Source organism: Bombina bombina, chromosome 7 (assembly GCF_027579735.1).
Source record: "Bombina bombina isolate aBomBom1 chromosome 7, aBomBom1.pri, whole genome shotgun sequence".
In the NCBI taxonomy this organism is placed as follows: Eukaryota; Metazoa; Chordata; class Amphibia; order Anura; family Bombinatoridae; genus Bombina; species Bombina bombina.
In genome coordinates this window covers 317,582,748-317,599,425 of record NC_069505.1, presented here as the reverse complement: position 1 = coordinate 317,599,425, position 16,678 = coordinate 317,582,748, and the positions used below count along the sequence as shown (strand labels likewise).

Here is a 16,678-nt window from a genome sequence, read left to right as displayed (position 1 = left end):
TTAGATTGCGGTCTATGGGAACACACAGTTCATATAGACCGCAATGTAAAGGCACTTTTCGGTGCCATTTTTTTTCTACCACCCCACCAACTTTAAAGCCCCAAAACTGTCTAGTGCATTTTTTTTTTTATTTAAAAAAAATGCTAGATTATTTTTTTTAATAAAAAACTATAATGGCCTCTATTTTGAGGGCATTTGGGTTACTTTTAGAAAATTAATCAGAGATCTAATCCCTGGCTAATTTTCAGAGAGCTATTTGTAATAGCTGGTTAATTATTGCGCTCCCGCAAGTGCAAATTCGCCCTTTTTGCGGGAGCTTAATAATTTAGCGCTCCTCTTGTAATCTAGTCCTATATATCTTATTTGGTAAAGTGTATTTCTTGAAGTTTACTGATTAGAGTGCATAGAATATTATTGAAGATTTTGTTCATATTGTGTGTACTTCGCATTGTTTTTTTGTGTGTATGAGCTGTGAAAATATTGAACACTCTATAGCGAAGACAAATGCATTACAGGGCGGTAACACGCATGCACGCACACATGCATACACGCACGCGCACACACACATTAGTTAAAGAAACACTTCCATGCAGAATAAATACTGTGCCTGAGAGTAGAACAAATGTTGGTTAGTAATAACTAGCTTCTCTTTAGTGCACTTATAACTTAAAGGGACACTGAACCCAATTTTTTTCTTTTGTGATTCAGATAGAGCATGCAATTTTAAGCAACTTTCTAATTTACTCCTATTATCAAATCCTCTTCATTCTCTTGGTATCTTTATTTGAAATGCAAGAATGTAAGTTTAGATGCCGGCCCATTTTTGGTGAACACACTGTGTTGTTTTTGCTGATTGGTGGATAAATTCACCCACCAATAAACAAGTGCTGTCCATGGCTGAACCAAAAAATAGCTTAGATGCCTTCTTTTTCAAATAAAGAAAGCACGAGAACGAAGAAAATTGATAATAGGAGTAAATTAGAAAGTTGCTTAAATTTGCATGCTCTATCTGAATCACGAAAGAAAAAATTTGGGTTCAGTATCCCTTTAAAGGATTCCAAAACTTTTACTTTTTCGTTGTCTAAATTTAATCAAAATCGTATCTATAAACCCTCATTAGCCAAACTTACCCACTTAGAATGGAAAATGAGTGTTAGAAGATGAATAAAATAATATATTACATTTAAAAAAAACGCCATCAAAGCCAAACCCCGTTTCTGCTGACGTCAATGCAAAAACTATTATCCAATCACAGCGCGATTTCTTGCATCTCATTATTGCTTGTATTCGTCACCCAGCGCATGCGCAATACTATATGTCCATTAGCGCATGCGCATATTACCACTTAGATGCCAGACTTACCCATAACAAGTTACTTGCGACACGCATGCGCTTTTCAAAATTAGATCGATTGAATAGGTACTCCTATTCATACTGTGTACGGCTTGATTACAAGCTAATCCTAAACAAACTATGAGAGGAACATAATTGTCTTGAATTATAAATAATTATAAAGAACAGCAGGATTTGTAATTTTATGCTCAATATTCAGGGGGAAAAAGATTTTGTATATACCCACGCTCGCTATAAACCTCCTGTTGTCACTGGGGGTATTATATACTGAACATGTAGACAATATAAAAGCTAGGTGCTTTTTGAATTCACAAATAAATTGGTTTGGGAAACAGTGATAAAATGCTCACAACAACCCTTTAATAAATACAAATATTGGCTGTTCTACAGTAACTGGATAAAAAAGGAGGTAGTTGCCTACAGGTGTCTAGGTTTCGCTATAATATACTGCTGTCTATAACCCATAGCACTATAGTGTTGGATGCTATATGTGTGGTATCGTTATCAGCGGCACCACTGACGTCTGAACTTGCAAAGCAAATAAGAAAAGAAGAGGTTGTGGAGATTACAACCTCTGGTAAGTATTGCGGTAGGCTATTTCTTGCTTGTGTAAGTACTGACTGAAAATGGAATCAGTTGATTACCGTGCTGCTAATGGGACTATACATCTCCCCTTGTAAAATGATAGCTAAATCAGACTAAGTACTCAGGAGGATCCCCCGATTATTCTCTATATATATTTTGCCCTGCTAATAAGCATATATCTTGTGAACAGTTGGATACTACAACAACAGCCGTTACGATAAATTAAAAGCTAAAAAAGTGCTCCCAGCAATAACTTGATATAAAGCAGTACTGTGCGTGTAGTGTGCTGATCTAAATTGCCTAAGCAGTAGTACAGAGTAGATTACAGAGTAAAGATCTAAGAGACACTAAAAACATTTTCACAATAAGCATTGCTGTTATTATAACTCTTCACTCAGTCATTAGTACCGAACAGCTGGCTCAGTGATGTTCTATTCTATATTTGGAATGACATTATCGTCAAAAACAGTAACATTTAAATGATATAGTTGTTACACATCCAAGCAACATTACAAATAAGTTACATAAATTCTTCAATTAAGAAATGTGATCTACTGTAACTGAGCAGTAAATGAGTGTGTATACATGTCACAGAGAATTGAAGCCTGATATTAACGGTCTGTAAATCAAGGAATTAAATTAAGGTTGAATGAAATTGGAGATACCCCCAAGTATAAATAAGTACTACCCCTAGTACATAAACATAATATAAATAGTTGTACGTGACAACATCAACATTTGCAATTGAGGCAACCTAAGGCTATCTGAAAACACAGAAGTTCCAGGGCTTCTCACCAGTACCCTAACACAGCTAACTTCCCTGACATGTTTTTAGTGTCTCTTAGATCTTTACTCTGTAATCTACTCTGTACTACTGCTTAGGCAATTTAGATCAGCACACTACACGCACAGTACTGCTTTATATCAAGTTATTGCTGGGAGCACATTTTTAGCTTTTAATTTATCATAACGGCTGTTGTTGTAGTATCCAACTGTTCACAAGATATATGCTTATTAGCAGGGCAAAATATATATAGAGAATAATCGGGGGATCCTCCTGAGTACTTAGTCTGATTTAGCTATCATTTTACAAGGGGAGATGTATAGTCCCATTAGCAGCACGGTAATCAACAGATTCCATTTTCAGTCGGTACTTACACAAGCAAGAAATAGCCTACTGCAATACTTATCAGAGGTTGTAATCTCCACAACCTCTTCTTTTCTTATTTGCTTTGCAAGTTCAGATGTCAGTGGTGCCGCTGATACCACACATATAGCATCCAACACTAATAGTAACTAAATCCTTGAGTAATTAAATAAACTACTTAGATCCTTAAGAAATGCATTTTAAAATATTAGAGGATTCATTCATCATTATTCTCCTAATGAAATATTTATGTATTTAAATGCTCGTTAAAGTAAGGGTTATTCTCGCAGCGCAGCGTAACGATCTTACATTGTCTATTCCTGGGTAACATCTGTTTGGAAATATCGATTCAGACGGTCTGCGGTGTAAATGGAAGGTGACATAGATGATTGCGCATGCGCATTACTCACAAAGTCGGACATCTTGATAACTCAGGTTATCGTAAACGATTCGGGAAAGAAAAATAAGATTAAATTGGTGGGTTTGGAAATCAATAACATTTTGGAGCTGCATAACTAATGTACGGTAAAAATATGACACGCAAAACTAATTACAAATATGATTAAAATTTCTCCAACATAGGTGTGTCCGGTCCACGGCGTCATCCTTACTTGTGGGATATTCTCTTCCCCAACAGGAAATGGCAAAGAGCCCAGCAAAGCTGGTCACATGATCCCTCCTAGGCTCCGCCTACCCCAGTCATTCTCTTTGCCGTTGTACAGGCAACATCTCCACGGAGATGGCTTAGAGTTTTTTAGTGTTTAACTGTAGTTTTTCATTATTCAATCAAGAGTTTGTTATTTTCAAATAGTGCTGGTACGTACTATTTACTCAGAAACAGAAAAGAGATGAAGAATTCTGTTTGTATGAGGAAAATGATTTTAGCAACCGTAACTAAAATCCATGGCTGTTCCACACAGGACTGTTGAGAGCATTAACTTCAGTTGGGGGAACAGTTTGCAGTCCTTTGCTGCTTGAGGTATGACACATTCTAACAAGACGATGTAATGCTGGAAGCTGTCATTTTCCCTATGGGATCCGGTAAGCCATGTTTATTATGATTGTAAATAAGGGCTTCACAAGGGCTTATTTAGACTGTAGACATTTTTTGGGCTAAATCGATTGATATTAACACTTATTTAGCCTTGAGGAATCATTTATTCTGGGTATTTTGATATAATAATATCGGCAGGCACTGTTTTAGACACCTTATTCTTTAGGGGCTTTCCCAAAGCATAGGCAGAGTCTCATTTTCGCGCCGGTGTTGCGCACTTGTTTTTGAGAGGCATGGCATGCAGTCGCATGTGAGAGGAGCTCTGATACTTATAAAAGACTTCTGAAGGCATCATTTGGTATCGTATTCCCCTTGGGTTTGGTTGGGTCTCAGCAAAGCAGATACCAGGGACTGTAAAGGGGTTAAAGCTTAAAACGGCTCCGGTTCCGTTATTTTAAGGGTTAAAGCTTCCAAAATTGGTGTGCAATATTTTCAAGGCTTTAAGACACTGTGGTGAAAATTTGGTGAATTTTGAACAATTCCTTCATGTTTTTTCGCAATTGCAGTAATAAAGTGTGTTCAGTTTAAAATTTAAAGTGACAGTAACGGTTTTATTTCAAAACGTTTTTTGTACTTTATTATCAAGTTTATGCCTGTTTAACATGTCTGAACTACCAGATAGACTGTGTTCTGAATGTGGGGAAGCCAGAATTCCTATTCATTTAAATAAATGTGATTTATGTGATAATGACAATGATGCCCAAGATGATTCCTCAAGTGAGGGGAGTAAGCATGGTACTGCATCATTCCCTCCTTCGTCTACACGAGTCTTGCCCACTCAGGAGGCCCCTAGTACATCTAGCGCGCCAATACTCCTTACTATGCAACAATTAACGGCTGTAATGGATAATTCTGTCAAAAACATTTTAGCCAAAATGAACCCTTGTCAGCGTAAGCGTGGATGCTCTGTTTTAGTTACCGAAGAGCATGACGACGCTGATATTAATATCTCTGAAGGGCCCCTAACCCAATCTGAGGGAGCCAGGGAGGTTTTGTCTGAGGGAGAAATTACTGATTTAGGGAACATTTCTCAGCAGGCTGAATCTGATGTGATTACTTTTAAATTTAAATTGGAACATCTCCGCATTTTGCTTAAGGAGGTATTATCCACTCTGGATGATTGTGAAAATTTGGTCATCCCAGAGAAACTATGTAAAATGGACAAGTTCCTAGAGGTGCCGGGGCTCCCAGAAGCTTTTCCTATACCCAAGCGGGTGGCGGACATTGTTAATAAAGAATGGGAAAGGCCCGGTATTCCTTTCGTCCCTCCCCCCATATTTAAAAAATTGTTTCCTATGGTCGACCCCAGAAAGGACTTATGGCAGTCAGTCCCCAAGGTCGAGGGAGCGGTTTCTACTTTAAACAAACGCACCACTATTCCCATAGAGGATAGTTGTGCTTTCAAAGATCCTATGGATAAAAAATTAGAAGGTTTGCTTAAAAAGATGTTTGTTCAGCAGGGTTACCTTCTACAACCCATTTCATGCATTGTCCCTGTCACTACAGCCGCATATTTCTGGTTTGATGAACTGATTAAGGTGCTCGATAGTGACTCTCCTCCTTATGAGGAGATTATGGACAGAGTCAATGCTCTCAAATTGGCTAATTCTTTCACTCTAGACGCCTCTTTGCAATTGGCTAAGTTAGCGGCTAAGAATTCTGGGTTTGCTATTGTGGCGCGCAGAGCGCTTTGGTTGAAATCTTGGTCGGCTGATGCGTCTTCCAAGAACAAGCTACTAAACATTCCTTTCAAGGGGAAAACGCTGTTTGGTCCTGACTTGAAAGAGATTATCTCTGATATCACTGGGGGTAAGGGCCATGCCCTTCCTCAGGATCGGCCTTTCAAGGCAAAAAATAGACCTAATTTTCGTCCCTTTCGTAAAAACGGACCAGCCCAAGGTGCTACGTCCTCTAAGCAAGAGGGTAATACTTCTCAGGCCAAGCCAGCTTGGAGACCAATGCAAGGCTGGAACAAGGGAAAGCAGGCAAAGAAACCTGCCACTGCTACCAAGACAGCATGAAATATCGGCCCCCGATCCGGGACCGGATCTGGTGGGGGGCAGACTCTCTCTCTTCGCTCAGGCTTGGGCAAGAGATGTTCTGGATCCTTGGGCGCTAGAAATAGTCTCCCAGGGTTATCTTCTGGAATTCAAGGGACTTCCCCCAAGGGGAAGGTTCCACAGGTCTCAGTTGTCTTCAGACCACATAAAAAGACAGGCGTTCTTACATTGTGTAGAAGACCTGTTAAAAATGGGAGTGATTCATCCTGTTCCATTGAGAGAACAAGGGATGGGGTTCTACTCCAATCTGTTCATAGTTCCCAAAAAAGAGGGAACATTCAGACCAATCCTAGATCTCAAGATCTTAAACAAATTTCTCAAGGTCCCATCTTTCAAGATGGAAACCATTCGAACTATCCTTCCTTCCATCCAGGAAGGTCAATTCATGACCACGGTGGATTTAAAGGATGCGTATCTACATATTCCTATCCACAAGGAACATCATCGGTTCCTAAGGTTTGCATTCCTGGACAAACATTACCAGTTCGTGGCGCTTCCTTTCGGATTAGCCACTGCTCCAAGGATTTTCACAAAGGTACTAGGGTCCCTTCTAGCTGTGCTAAGACCAAGGGGCATTGCAGTAGTACCTTACCTGGACGACATTCTGATTCAAGCGTCGTCCCTCCCTCGAGCAAAGGCTCACACGGACATCGTCCTGGCCTTTCTCAGATCGCACGGCTGGAAAGTGAACGTGGAAAAGAGTTCTCTATCCCCGTCAACAAGGGTTCCCTTCTTGGGAACAATTATAGACTCCTCAGAAATGAGGATTTTTCTAACAGAGGCCAGAAAGACAAAGCTTCTGGACTCTTGTCGAATACTTCATTCCGTTCCTCTTCCTTCCGTAGCTCAGTGCATGGAAGTGATCGGGTTGATGGTAGCGGCAATGGACATAGTTCCTTTTGCGCGCATTCATCTAAGACCATTACAACTGTGCATGCTCAGTCAGTGGAATGGGGACTATACAGACTTGTCTCCAAAGATACAAGTAAATCAGAGGACCAGAGACTCACTCCGTTGGTGGCTGTCCCTGGACAACCTGTCACGAGGGATGACATTCCACAGACCAGAGTGGGTCATTGTCACGACCGACGCCAGTCTGATGGGCTGGGGCGCGGTCTGGGGATCCCTGAAAGCTCAGGGTCTTTGGTCTCGGGAAGAATTTCTTCTACCGATAAATATTCTGGAACTGAGAGCGATATTCAATGCTCTCAAGGCTTGGCCTCAGCTAGCGAGGACCAAGTTCATACGGTTTCAATCAGACAACATGACGACTGTTGCGTACATCAACCATCAGGGGGGAACAAGGAGTTCCCTAGCGATGGAAGAAGTGACCAAGATTATTCTATGGGCGGAGTCTCACTCCTGCCACCTGTCTGCTATCCACATCCCGGGAGTGGAAAATTGGGAAGCGGATTTTCTGAGTCGTCAGACATTGCATCCGGGGGAGTGGGAACTCCATCCGGAAATCTTTGCCCAAGTCACTCAACTTTGGGGCATTCCAGACATGGATCTGATGGCCTCTCGTCAGAACTTCAAAGTTCCTTGCTACGGGTCCAGATCCAGGGATCCCAAGGCGGCTCTAGTGGATGCACTAGTAGCACCTTGGACCTTCAAACTAGCTTATGTGTTCCCGCCGTTTCCTCTCATCCCCAGGCTGGTAGCCAGGATCAATCAGGAGAGGGCGTCGGTGATCTTGATAGCTCCTGCGTGGCCACGCAGGACTTGGTATGCAGATCTGGTGAATATGTCATCGGCTCCACCTTGGAAGCTACCTTTGAGACGAGACCTTCTTGTTCAGGGTCCGTTCGAACATCCGAATCTGGTTTCACTCCAGCTGACTGCTTGGAGATTGAACGCTTGATTTTATCGAAGCGAGGTTTCTCAGATTCTGTTATCGATACTCTTGTTCAGGCCAGAAAGCCTGTAACTAGAAAGATTTACCACAAAATTTGGAAAAAATATATCTGTTGGTGTGAATCTAAAGGATTCCCTTGGGACAAGGTTAAGATTCCTAGGATTCTATCCTTCCTTCAAGAAGGATTGGAAAAAGGATTATCGGCAAGTTCCCTGAAGGGACAGATTTCTGCCTTGTCGGTGTTACTTCACAAAAAACTGGCAGCTGTGCCAGATGTTCAAGCCTTTGTTCAGGCTCTGGTTAGAATCAAGCCTGTTTACAAACCTTTGACTCCTCCTTGGAGTCTCAATTTAGTTCTTTCAGTTCTTCAGGGGGTTCCGTTTGAACCCTTACATTCCGTTGATATTAAGTTATTATCTTGGAAAGTTTTGTTTTTAGTTGCAATTTCTTCTGCTAGAAGAGTTTCAGAATTATCTGCTCTGCAGTGTTCTCCTCCTTATCTGGTGTTCCATGCAGATAAGGTGGTTTTACGTACTAAACCTGGTTTTCTTCCAAAAGTTGTTTCTAACAAAAACATTAACCAGGAGATTATCGTACCTTCTCTGTGTCCGAAACCAGTTTCAAAGAAGGAACGCTTGTTGCACAATTTGGATGTTGTTCGCGCTCTAAAATTCTATTTAGATGCTACAAAGGATTTTAGACAAACATCTTCCCTGTTTGTTGTTTATTCAGGTAAAAGGAGAGGTCAAAAAGCAACTTCTACCTCTCTCTCTTTTTGGATTAAAAGCATCATCAGATTGGCTTACGAGACTGCCGGACGGCAGCCTCCCGAAAGAATCACGGCTCATTCCACTAGGGCTGTGGCTTCCACATGGGCCTTCAAGAACGAGGCTTCTGTTGATCAGATATGTAGGGCAGCGACTTGGTCTTCACTGCACACTTTTACCAAATTTTACAAGTTTGATACTTTTGCTTCTTCTGAGGCTATTTTTGGGAGAAAGGTTTTGCAAGCCGTGGTGCCTTCCATTTAAGTGACCTGATTTGCTCCCTCCCTTCATCCGTGTCCTAAAGCTTTGGTATTGGTTCCCACAAGTAAGGATGACGCCGTGGACCGGACACACCTATGTTGGAGAAAACAGAATTTATGTTTACCTGATAAATTTCTTTCTCCAACGGTGTGTCCGGTCCACGGCCCGCCCTGGTTTTTTAATCAGGTCTGATAATTTATTTTCTTTAACTACAGTCACCACGGTACCATATGGTTTCTCCTATGCTATTATTCCTCCTTAACGTCGGTCGAATGACTGGGGTAGGCGGAGCCTAGGAGGGATCATGTGACCAGCTTTGCTGGGCTCTTTGCCATTTCCTGTTGGGGAAGAGAATATCCCACAAGTAAGGATGACGCCGTGGACCGGACACACCGTTGGAGAAAGAAATTTATCAGGTAAACATAAATTCTGTTATATCTATTGAAATGTTTAAGTTAAAAAAATTTCATCGTTTAGTGTCCCTTTAAATGTATGAAGCAAACAAAAAGTATCAGTCACTCACAACTGCCAATGATGTCACATATATCTAAATAGGCACATGTGTGCATGTAGATGTTGGAAAACTTATACATGTCCCTGTACACATGGTGTTTAGTTTTACTGTAAGAAATCTTTGTTTGCTGCCACAGATAGCTGTGTTGCATTGTATACAATGACATACTCTTATAATACATTATTAACAACTTTCTTCTTTTTTTTTTTATAGTTTCTTCCTAAGAACTTTCACCTGGTGTGTGTAGACATGCCCGGCCATGAAGGGACCACACGCTCTGCTCTAGATGACTTCTCAGTCAATGGGCAAGTCAGAAGGATACACCAGGTAACTTGTAAGCTTTGTATCTATTTGCAGGGTCTGGGAGAATATTTGTGATTTAAAAATATATATATATATTTTTGTTTGTTTATTTAGTGACCTAAAAAAACATGGTCACTTTCTATAATCATTGCAAGTTGAATAGCTCTTAGTCTAACACCCTCAAAAAAACAGAGAGTTACTGCCCTTTTGTAACAATTAATAGAAATTCCCAGTGCAATGATGTCAATGAAGTCATTGTATTAAACTAGAACACATTAACTTAATTACATTTTTACTAGATTTTGCTAACTGATAACGCTGGCCCCAGATAGATTCTAAATGTTGTCACTACATCCTCCTAATCCTTTGGAGATTATAATGTTTACAGCCATGTTCTGTATAAAATGATTAAATTCCATCTGTTACCAAAGGGCAAAAGATAAAGGAATCAAAAAGCTTAGTTCAAACTGTGGCCTCAATGGCTTTTTGAACATTGTAAAACAATATCTCTTTATATCGATAAGCCTTTACAGTGTGTTAAAGGGACAGTATACACTCATTTTCATATAACTGCATGTAATAGACACTACTATAAAGAATAAGATGCACAGATATAAAGACTGTTTAAAAACTTATTTAGAAGCTGTCAGTTTAGCTCTGTTGAAAAGGTAGCTGGAAAGCCCACTGCAAGTAGGTAATAAGACACTCCCCCCTCTCCCTTCTTTTGCATATGAAAAGACTCTTTACACAAACAATAGGAAGCTGGAGAAGGTAGCTGACGGTATTCTCATAAAACTTTGGGGCTTGGTTCTGAAAATCAGAGCAATTTTATTTAAAAATAAGCAAAACTATACATTTTTCAAAAAAACAAAAAACTTTATGGCCTATATAAATAGATCATCTCCAAAACATTTATGCAAAGAAAAAATGAGTGTATAATGTCCCTTTAAATTCTCAGATTGGCTTTGCTTCATAATATATTGTAGTGCAATTTTATTAAGATTTATAGATTCCCTAAAGAAGTAAGTGAATAGTAAAACCATTTTTGGACTATTATATCAATCTAAAGATGTATACAGACATATAGATTTTATTTAGAAGCTTCTAAATGCCATTTGTCAGCTCTGATAAAGAGAAATTTCAGCCTTGAAAGCTTATGCCCAAGTATAGTTTGCTTATCCAAAGAAGAAATACGCAAGCCAACTGTATAATTCTCAACTGTGCCGAAATTGCCTTGGACAGAACAAAATATAAACAACTTCAACATAACCAGCAGACGTTTCATTGCAACACAACAAACATGGAACTGATGCTGGCTACTGCAAGCACAGGTAGGTAGCTCTAAAAATATTACTACAAATTCAGAGTTTGTACTGACGCATGGTCAGATTCTCTGAAGCTCTAAAGACATCAAGTCAGTATTACGAGGTCCTTCACAGAATTCTCAAAAGGCAAATTTTACCTTGGAAGCTACCGTATGTACCTTGCTATGGGACGTGCCCTACCTTTCTGTTTGCGAAGGAGAGACATACATTGCAGTATAGCGCTCAGCTAAATAGGTAGTTTAAAAAGCCTAGTGAAGCTGGGATGCTTACAGGCGGCAGCCAAGATGGATAAATTACTTTGAGGGTGTGACGACTTTTTGAGACACCATCTGACTTAATTTACCATGGATTTGAAATCTGTGAGACTCACTGCATTTTGATTTACGTTGGTTTCCAGCCCTGAATACTGGAACAGTGGGGCCTTTAGCAGCAGCGAGTCTTTGTGACCTCTACTTACGCCACCCTCGGTTAAGTCCAGGTAAAGCAGCCAAGATCTGCTGTACTATTTATACCCTCCATCAACATTGGTTATGCTAAGGTGTCTCCTGAAGCAAACCTAAAATAGCTTCAGAGACTTATTGTATAGGAGTAATATTGCAGATGTACCGTTGAACAGACAATGTCAAGACTTCTGGATGAGCACTCTGTAAAATTTTGCTAAACCATTACAGATCTTTCTATGGAGTCAGGGACTGACAGTTGTGATACTACAGAGATGCAGATAGAGGGAGATCTACAAACACTGAGCATAGAGCCTGAGTGTAAAGCAGTATTTAACATACCCACCTTTGATCCTGATTACTGACCCCCCTACTGTCTAAGATATATGGCTTCATTAGTGACTGAGGTTGGATACCTTGAGAACCTGGCCAGTTCATGGGCAAATTTGAAGGGAATCTGGGGAGTCTTGCCTTCTTCTCGAGCTTCAGAGAATGAGGAGGGGAGATTATTTAAGGCTTCAATGGCTCATAAAGATTTTGTGGTGGCAGTGGTACCAGATGGCGGATTCAAAGATATGGTGATATGACTTATTGGGGCCGTTTCAGAGCTATTGGAGTATAGGTTTCCTACCTGCTTTATAGCCAGCAGGAGTCATGATGTCTCGGACAAATAGTGGGTATTCCACTAGTCATTGTGATACAATATCAAATAAGGTTTATGCATAAAAGTGACCAACAGTTGTTTACACAATCTGTGGATGTGTGATACCCAGGCCAAGCTGTGTGTTTATTTTTTCAACGCTTTTTCTGTTGATCTGTAACCCTTTTGCAAAATGTTTGTAATATATCTAGAATTTATATTCAGATGATATAAAGTAGGGGGCATTTTGCTTATTCTGTGTAGCCTCACTGGCCAATAATAGTGTCATTTTGTTTTCCTTTATGGCACAAGTCTTTCTCCAACTATTTTGTGCTAGGTTGTTTTGTAGATAAGCTGCTTGGAGACCTGTATATTAATAGTTGACTGGCACACTCGTGTCTTTACTGATCATAAAGATATACGTTTTCCTATGTCTGCCTGAAAATCAGTTTAATTGCCCATAGAGTAAACTTAAAATATGTTTTCTTTCTTGACCTATTGTGTATAGGATTATGGTGCAGAGGACATATTTAATTTGCTTATGGCTTGATCTGGGATTTATAAGCGCTATTCATCTTTTTTTTTATAATTTTCAGCTTCATATGAACATTAGCCGCTGTGATATTACTTATCTAGGCATTCTGCTGAATAGCATTGACAGCCTGTTGAATTCAACTAGTGAGCCTTTTGTGATTGGACGCCATATGCAGCCCAGATTGTGATGTCATGGGTTGGGGGAAGCTTGGCAGCCATTTCAAAGTGGCCAAAAACAATTTTAGTGTTTTTTTACCATTCCTGCTGCATGATATAGAAAGGGGTGCAGGAGTCTATTTGCAACTTAATCTAAGGTAAAACTTTAAGATAACTAAGGTGTAGACTGTCCCTTTAAACAATAGAAAAATCAAGTAGACTTTCCCTTTAAGAGTAGTCAATGTGACATTAAGCATTCTGAATTTTACATATCATTGATCTTGTATTGTTGTATAATCAAAGTCTGTAATGTCACCTTGATTGCGATGAACATACTTTAGCCTTAATAAAAAAATGTATTTAAAAAAAAATATATTGAAAGTACAGTGTAAAAATCTTAACTAGTATGCATTAAAAATGGTATTAATAGTATGCATACATTTTTTTTATAAAATAAAAATGTAAATGATGCAGTAAAAATAACTATCCTGGAAAAAAATACTTTACGGACGCACGTTAAATAACCAGCCATTACAAGTGGCTGGTTAATGCTCCCGCTAGCTTGCGGTTTCACTTTGCGCTAAGCACAATTAACCAGAGGTCAGACCTCTGGTTAATGAAAAAAATTTACCCAAATTGCCCCCCAAATAAAGAGGACAGTACTGTTCAAACAAACAACAATATGAGCATCTTTATTTGTATATATATATAAAAAAAACTACACAAAGCAGTTATAAAGGGTTAAAGTGTGTGTGGGGGGGGGGTTAGAAACAAAACAGCACTGAAACTGCTTAATGGGGGACTGTGTTTTTACTTTAAAGGGACAGTCTAGTCCAAAATAAACTTTCATGATTCTCTTGGTATTCTTAATTGAAAGCTAAACCTAGGAGGTTCATATGCTAATTTCTAAGCCCTTGAAGGCTGCCTCTTCTCTCAGGGCATTTTGACATTTTTTTTACCACTAGAGGGTCTTAGTTCATGTGTGTCATATAGATAACACTGTGCTCACGCACATGGAGTTCAGGTGAGCCAGCTCTGATTGGCTAAAATGGATGTCTGTCAAAAGAACTGAAATAAGGGGGCAGTTTGCAGAGGCTTAGATACAAGGCAATCACAGAGGTAAAAAGTATATTTATATAACTGTGTTGGTTGTGCAAAACTAGGGAATGGGTAATAAAGGGATTTTCTATCTTTTTAAACAATACAAATTCTGGTGTAGACTGTCCCTTTAAATATATATATGTATATTCTTATATACATATATAGTTATGTGTTAATATGTGTATATACACATACAGTATAAACACACAACTATATACTGTATGTATATATTCATATACATATATATTTTTTTTTGTTGCCCTACGCTGCGAATTGTTCCCTGCTCTAAGCCAGGTGGTTTGCCGTGTCTCTGACGGCATGAGAACGAGGCTCCAATTGGAGCTTATGGAAGTGTGCTCTCATGAGCGCAAGGCTTCCAGGCAATGCGAACATGAGGTTGCATTTGCATTGCGTCTCACTTGTAATACCAGCGCACATTTACGTGCACTGGTATTACTGAGTGGAGTGGCAATATCGCGCTCTCGTAAGAGCAATATGCCCTCCTCTGGTAATCTAGGCCTGCATGTGCAAGATAAAAATCGTGTTGAATGAACAACACAATTTCAGAAAATGCAGTTAGAATTGTACTAAAAAGTACAAAAGTCAAAATGTACTTTATTTTTCTGTTGTAAAATGAGTATCACAGCCTTTGTAAGTGGGCCCATCAGGTGTGTCCTTGGACATGTCTGAAGTTATGTCACCAAGTTTGACTCCAAGGGCCCCATGTACTAAGAGGCGGGCGGACAGCTTCTTAACTTGCGAAGCTGTCCGCCCACCTTCACATACATACGGGCAGCGGATCTGTTCGTCCGCTGGCCCTTATGTATCATTACACATTTATCGCAGTGTGTAATGCTCGCCCTTTCAATCACGCGACTGAAGGGGCTGTCAATCACCGAGAGCGAGCTCTCTGTGATTTTCCCTCGCCACCTCAGAGGTGGCGTAGGGTGTAGGAAGAAGCTGTCTAATGACCACTGCTTCTTACATTCCGGGAAGCAGACTCGCTAGGGCTCCGGAGCAGCTCTCACTGCTTCATACATGTAGCCCTAAATATGCAATACTCTTCTTGCACTGGGATAAAAAGAAATGTACATGAAACTAAAAGCAAATGCAAGTACACTGAAAATACCATTGGTTAATTTGTATTTGCTTAAAAAAAAAGTTATCTGTGATGGGAGCTTCATTAATGTCATTTAAATGCAGTCCATCATTTTCTGGGACTTCCAAGTTCAACCCATTTTTTAGAAAACTGAGTGAAGGTTTGCGTGAGATTTCTCTCCTTGCTTTTAAATTTAGAGAATCAGGATCTCTCTCTAGCATAAGTACAGAGTATTTGTATTCACAGTACAGCATTATAAAGAGACAGAAGCAAGCAGTAAAACACAGTGTCTTATTTTGTTTACAGTTTGTTGAAAGCATCAATCTGAACAAGAAGCCATTCCATCTGGTGGGCACATCCATGGGCGGTCACATTGCTGGGGTTTACGCTGCGCAATACCCATCTGATATCTGCAGTCTGTCTCTCATTTGTCCTGCAGGTAACTCCAGAGTTTCACATTTGCTTCATCCGTTGTGTATTTCTCCAACATTGGTGTGTCCGGTCCACGGCGTCATCCATTACTTGTGGGATATTCTCTTCCCCAACAGGAAATGGCAAAGAGTCCCAGCAAAGCTGGTCACATGATCCCTCCTAGGCTCCGCCCACCCCAGTCATTCTCTTTGCCGTTGCACAGGCAACATCTCCACGGAGATGGTTAAGAGTTTTTTGGTGTTTAAATGTAGTTTTTATTCTTCTATCAAGTGTTTGTTATTTTAAAATAGTGCTGGTATGTACTATTTACTCTGAAACAGAAAAGGATGAAGATTTCTGTTTGTAAGAGGAAGATGATTTTAGCAGACAGTAACTAAAATCGATTGCTGTTTCCACATAGGACTGTTGAGATGAAGTAACTTCAGTTGGGGGAAACAGTTAGCAGACTTTTCTGCTTAAGGTATGACTAGCCATATTTCTAACAAGACTGTGTAATGCTGGAAGGCTGTCATTTCCCCTCATGGGGACCGGTAAGCCATTTTCTTAGTCAAAAACAAACAGAATAAAGGGCTTATTATGGGCTAAAAAACTGGTAGACATTTTTATGGGCAAAATCGATTGCTTTATTTGTGCATATTATTCAAATTTAGGCTAACAATTGACATTTATAATCTTGGGGAACGTTTATAAAACGGCAGGCACTGTATTGGACACCTTTTTCAGTCAGGGGGCCTTTCTAGTCATAGACTGAGCCTCATTTTCGCGCCATTAATGCGCAGTTGTTTTTTGAGAGCAGGGCATGCAGATGCATGTGTGAGGATCTAAGAATCTCTGAAAAAGCTTTTAGAAGGCGTCATTTGGTATCGTATTCCCCTCAAGGCTTGGTTGGGTCTTAGCAAAGACTGTATCTGGGACTGTATAGGGGTTAAATTGAAAAACGGCTCCGGTTCCGTTATTTTAAGGGTGTGCAATACTTTTAAGGCTTTAAGACACTGTGGTGAAAATTTGGTAATTTTTTAACAATTCCTTCATACTTTTTCACATATTCAGTA

General features: G+C 39.9%; 1 protein-coding gene across 1 annotated transcript in view; it reads left to right on the top strand.

The window, feature by feature from the left end:
• The window catches only part of ABHD6 (abhydrolase domain containing 6, acylglycerol lipase), a 186,792-nt gene that overhangs the window by 96,068 nt on the left and 74,046 nt on the right, over window positions 1–16,678 (top strand). The window contains exons 4-5 of the mRNA XM_053689382.1: window positions 9,810–9,923; window positions 15,501–15,686. Of these exons, the coding sequence (XP_053545357.1) occupies window positions 9,810–9,923; window positions 15,501–15,686 (300 nt within the window). The remainder of the gene's footprint in view (window positions 1–9,809; window positions 9,924–15,500; window positions 15,687–16,678) is intronic.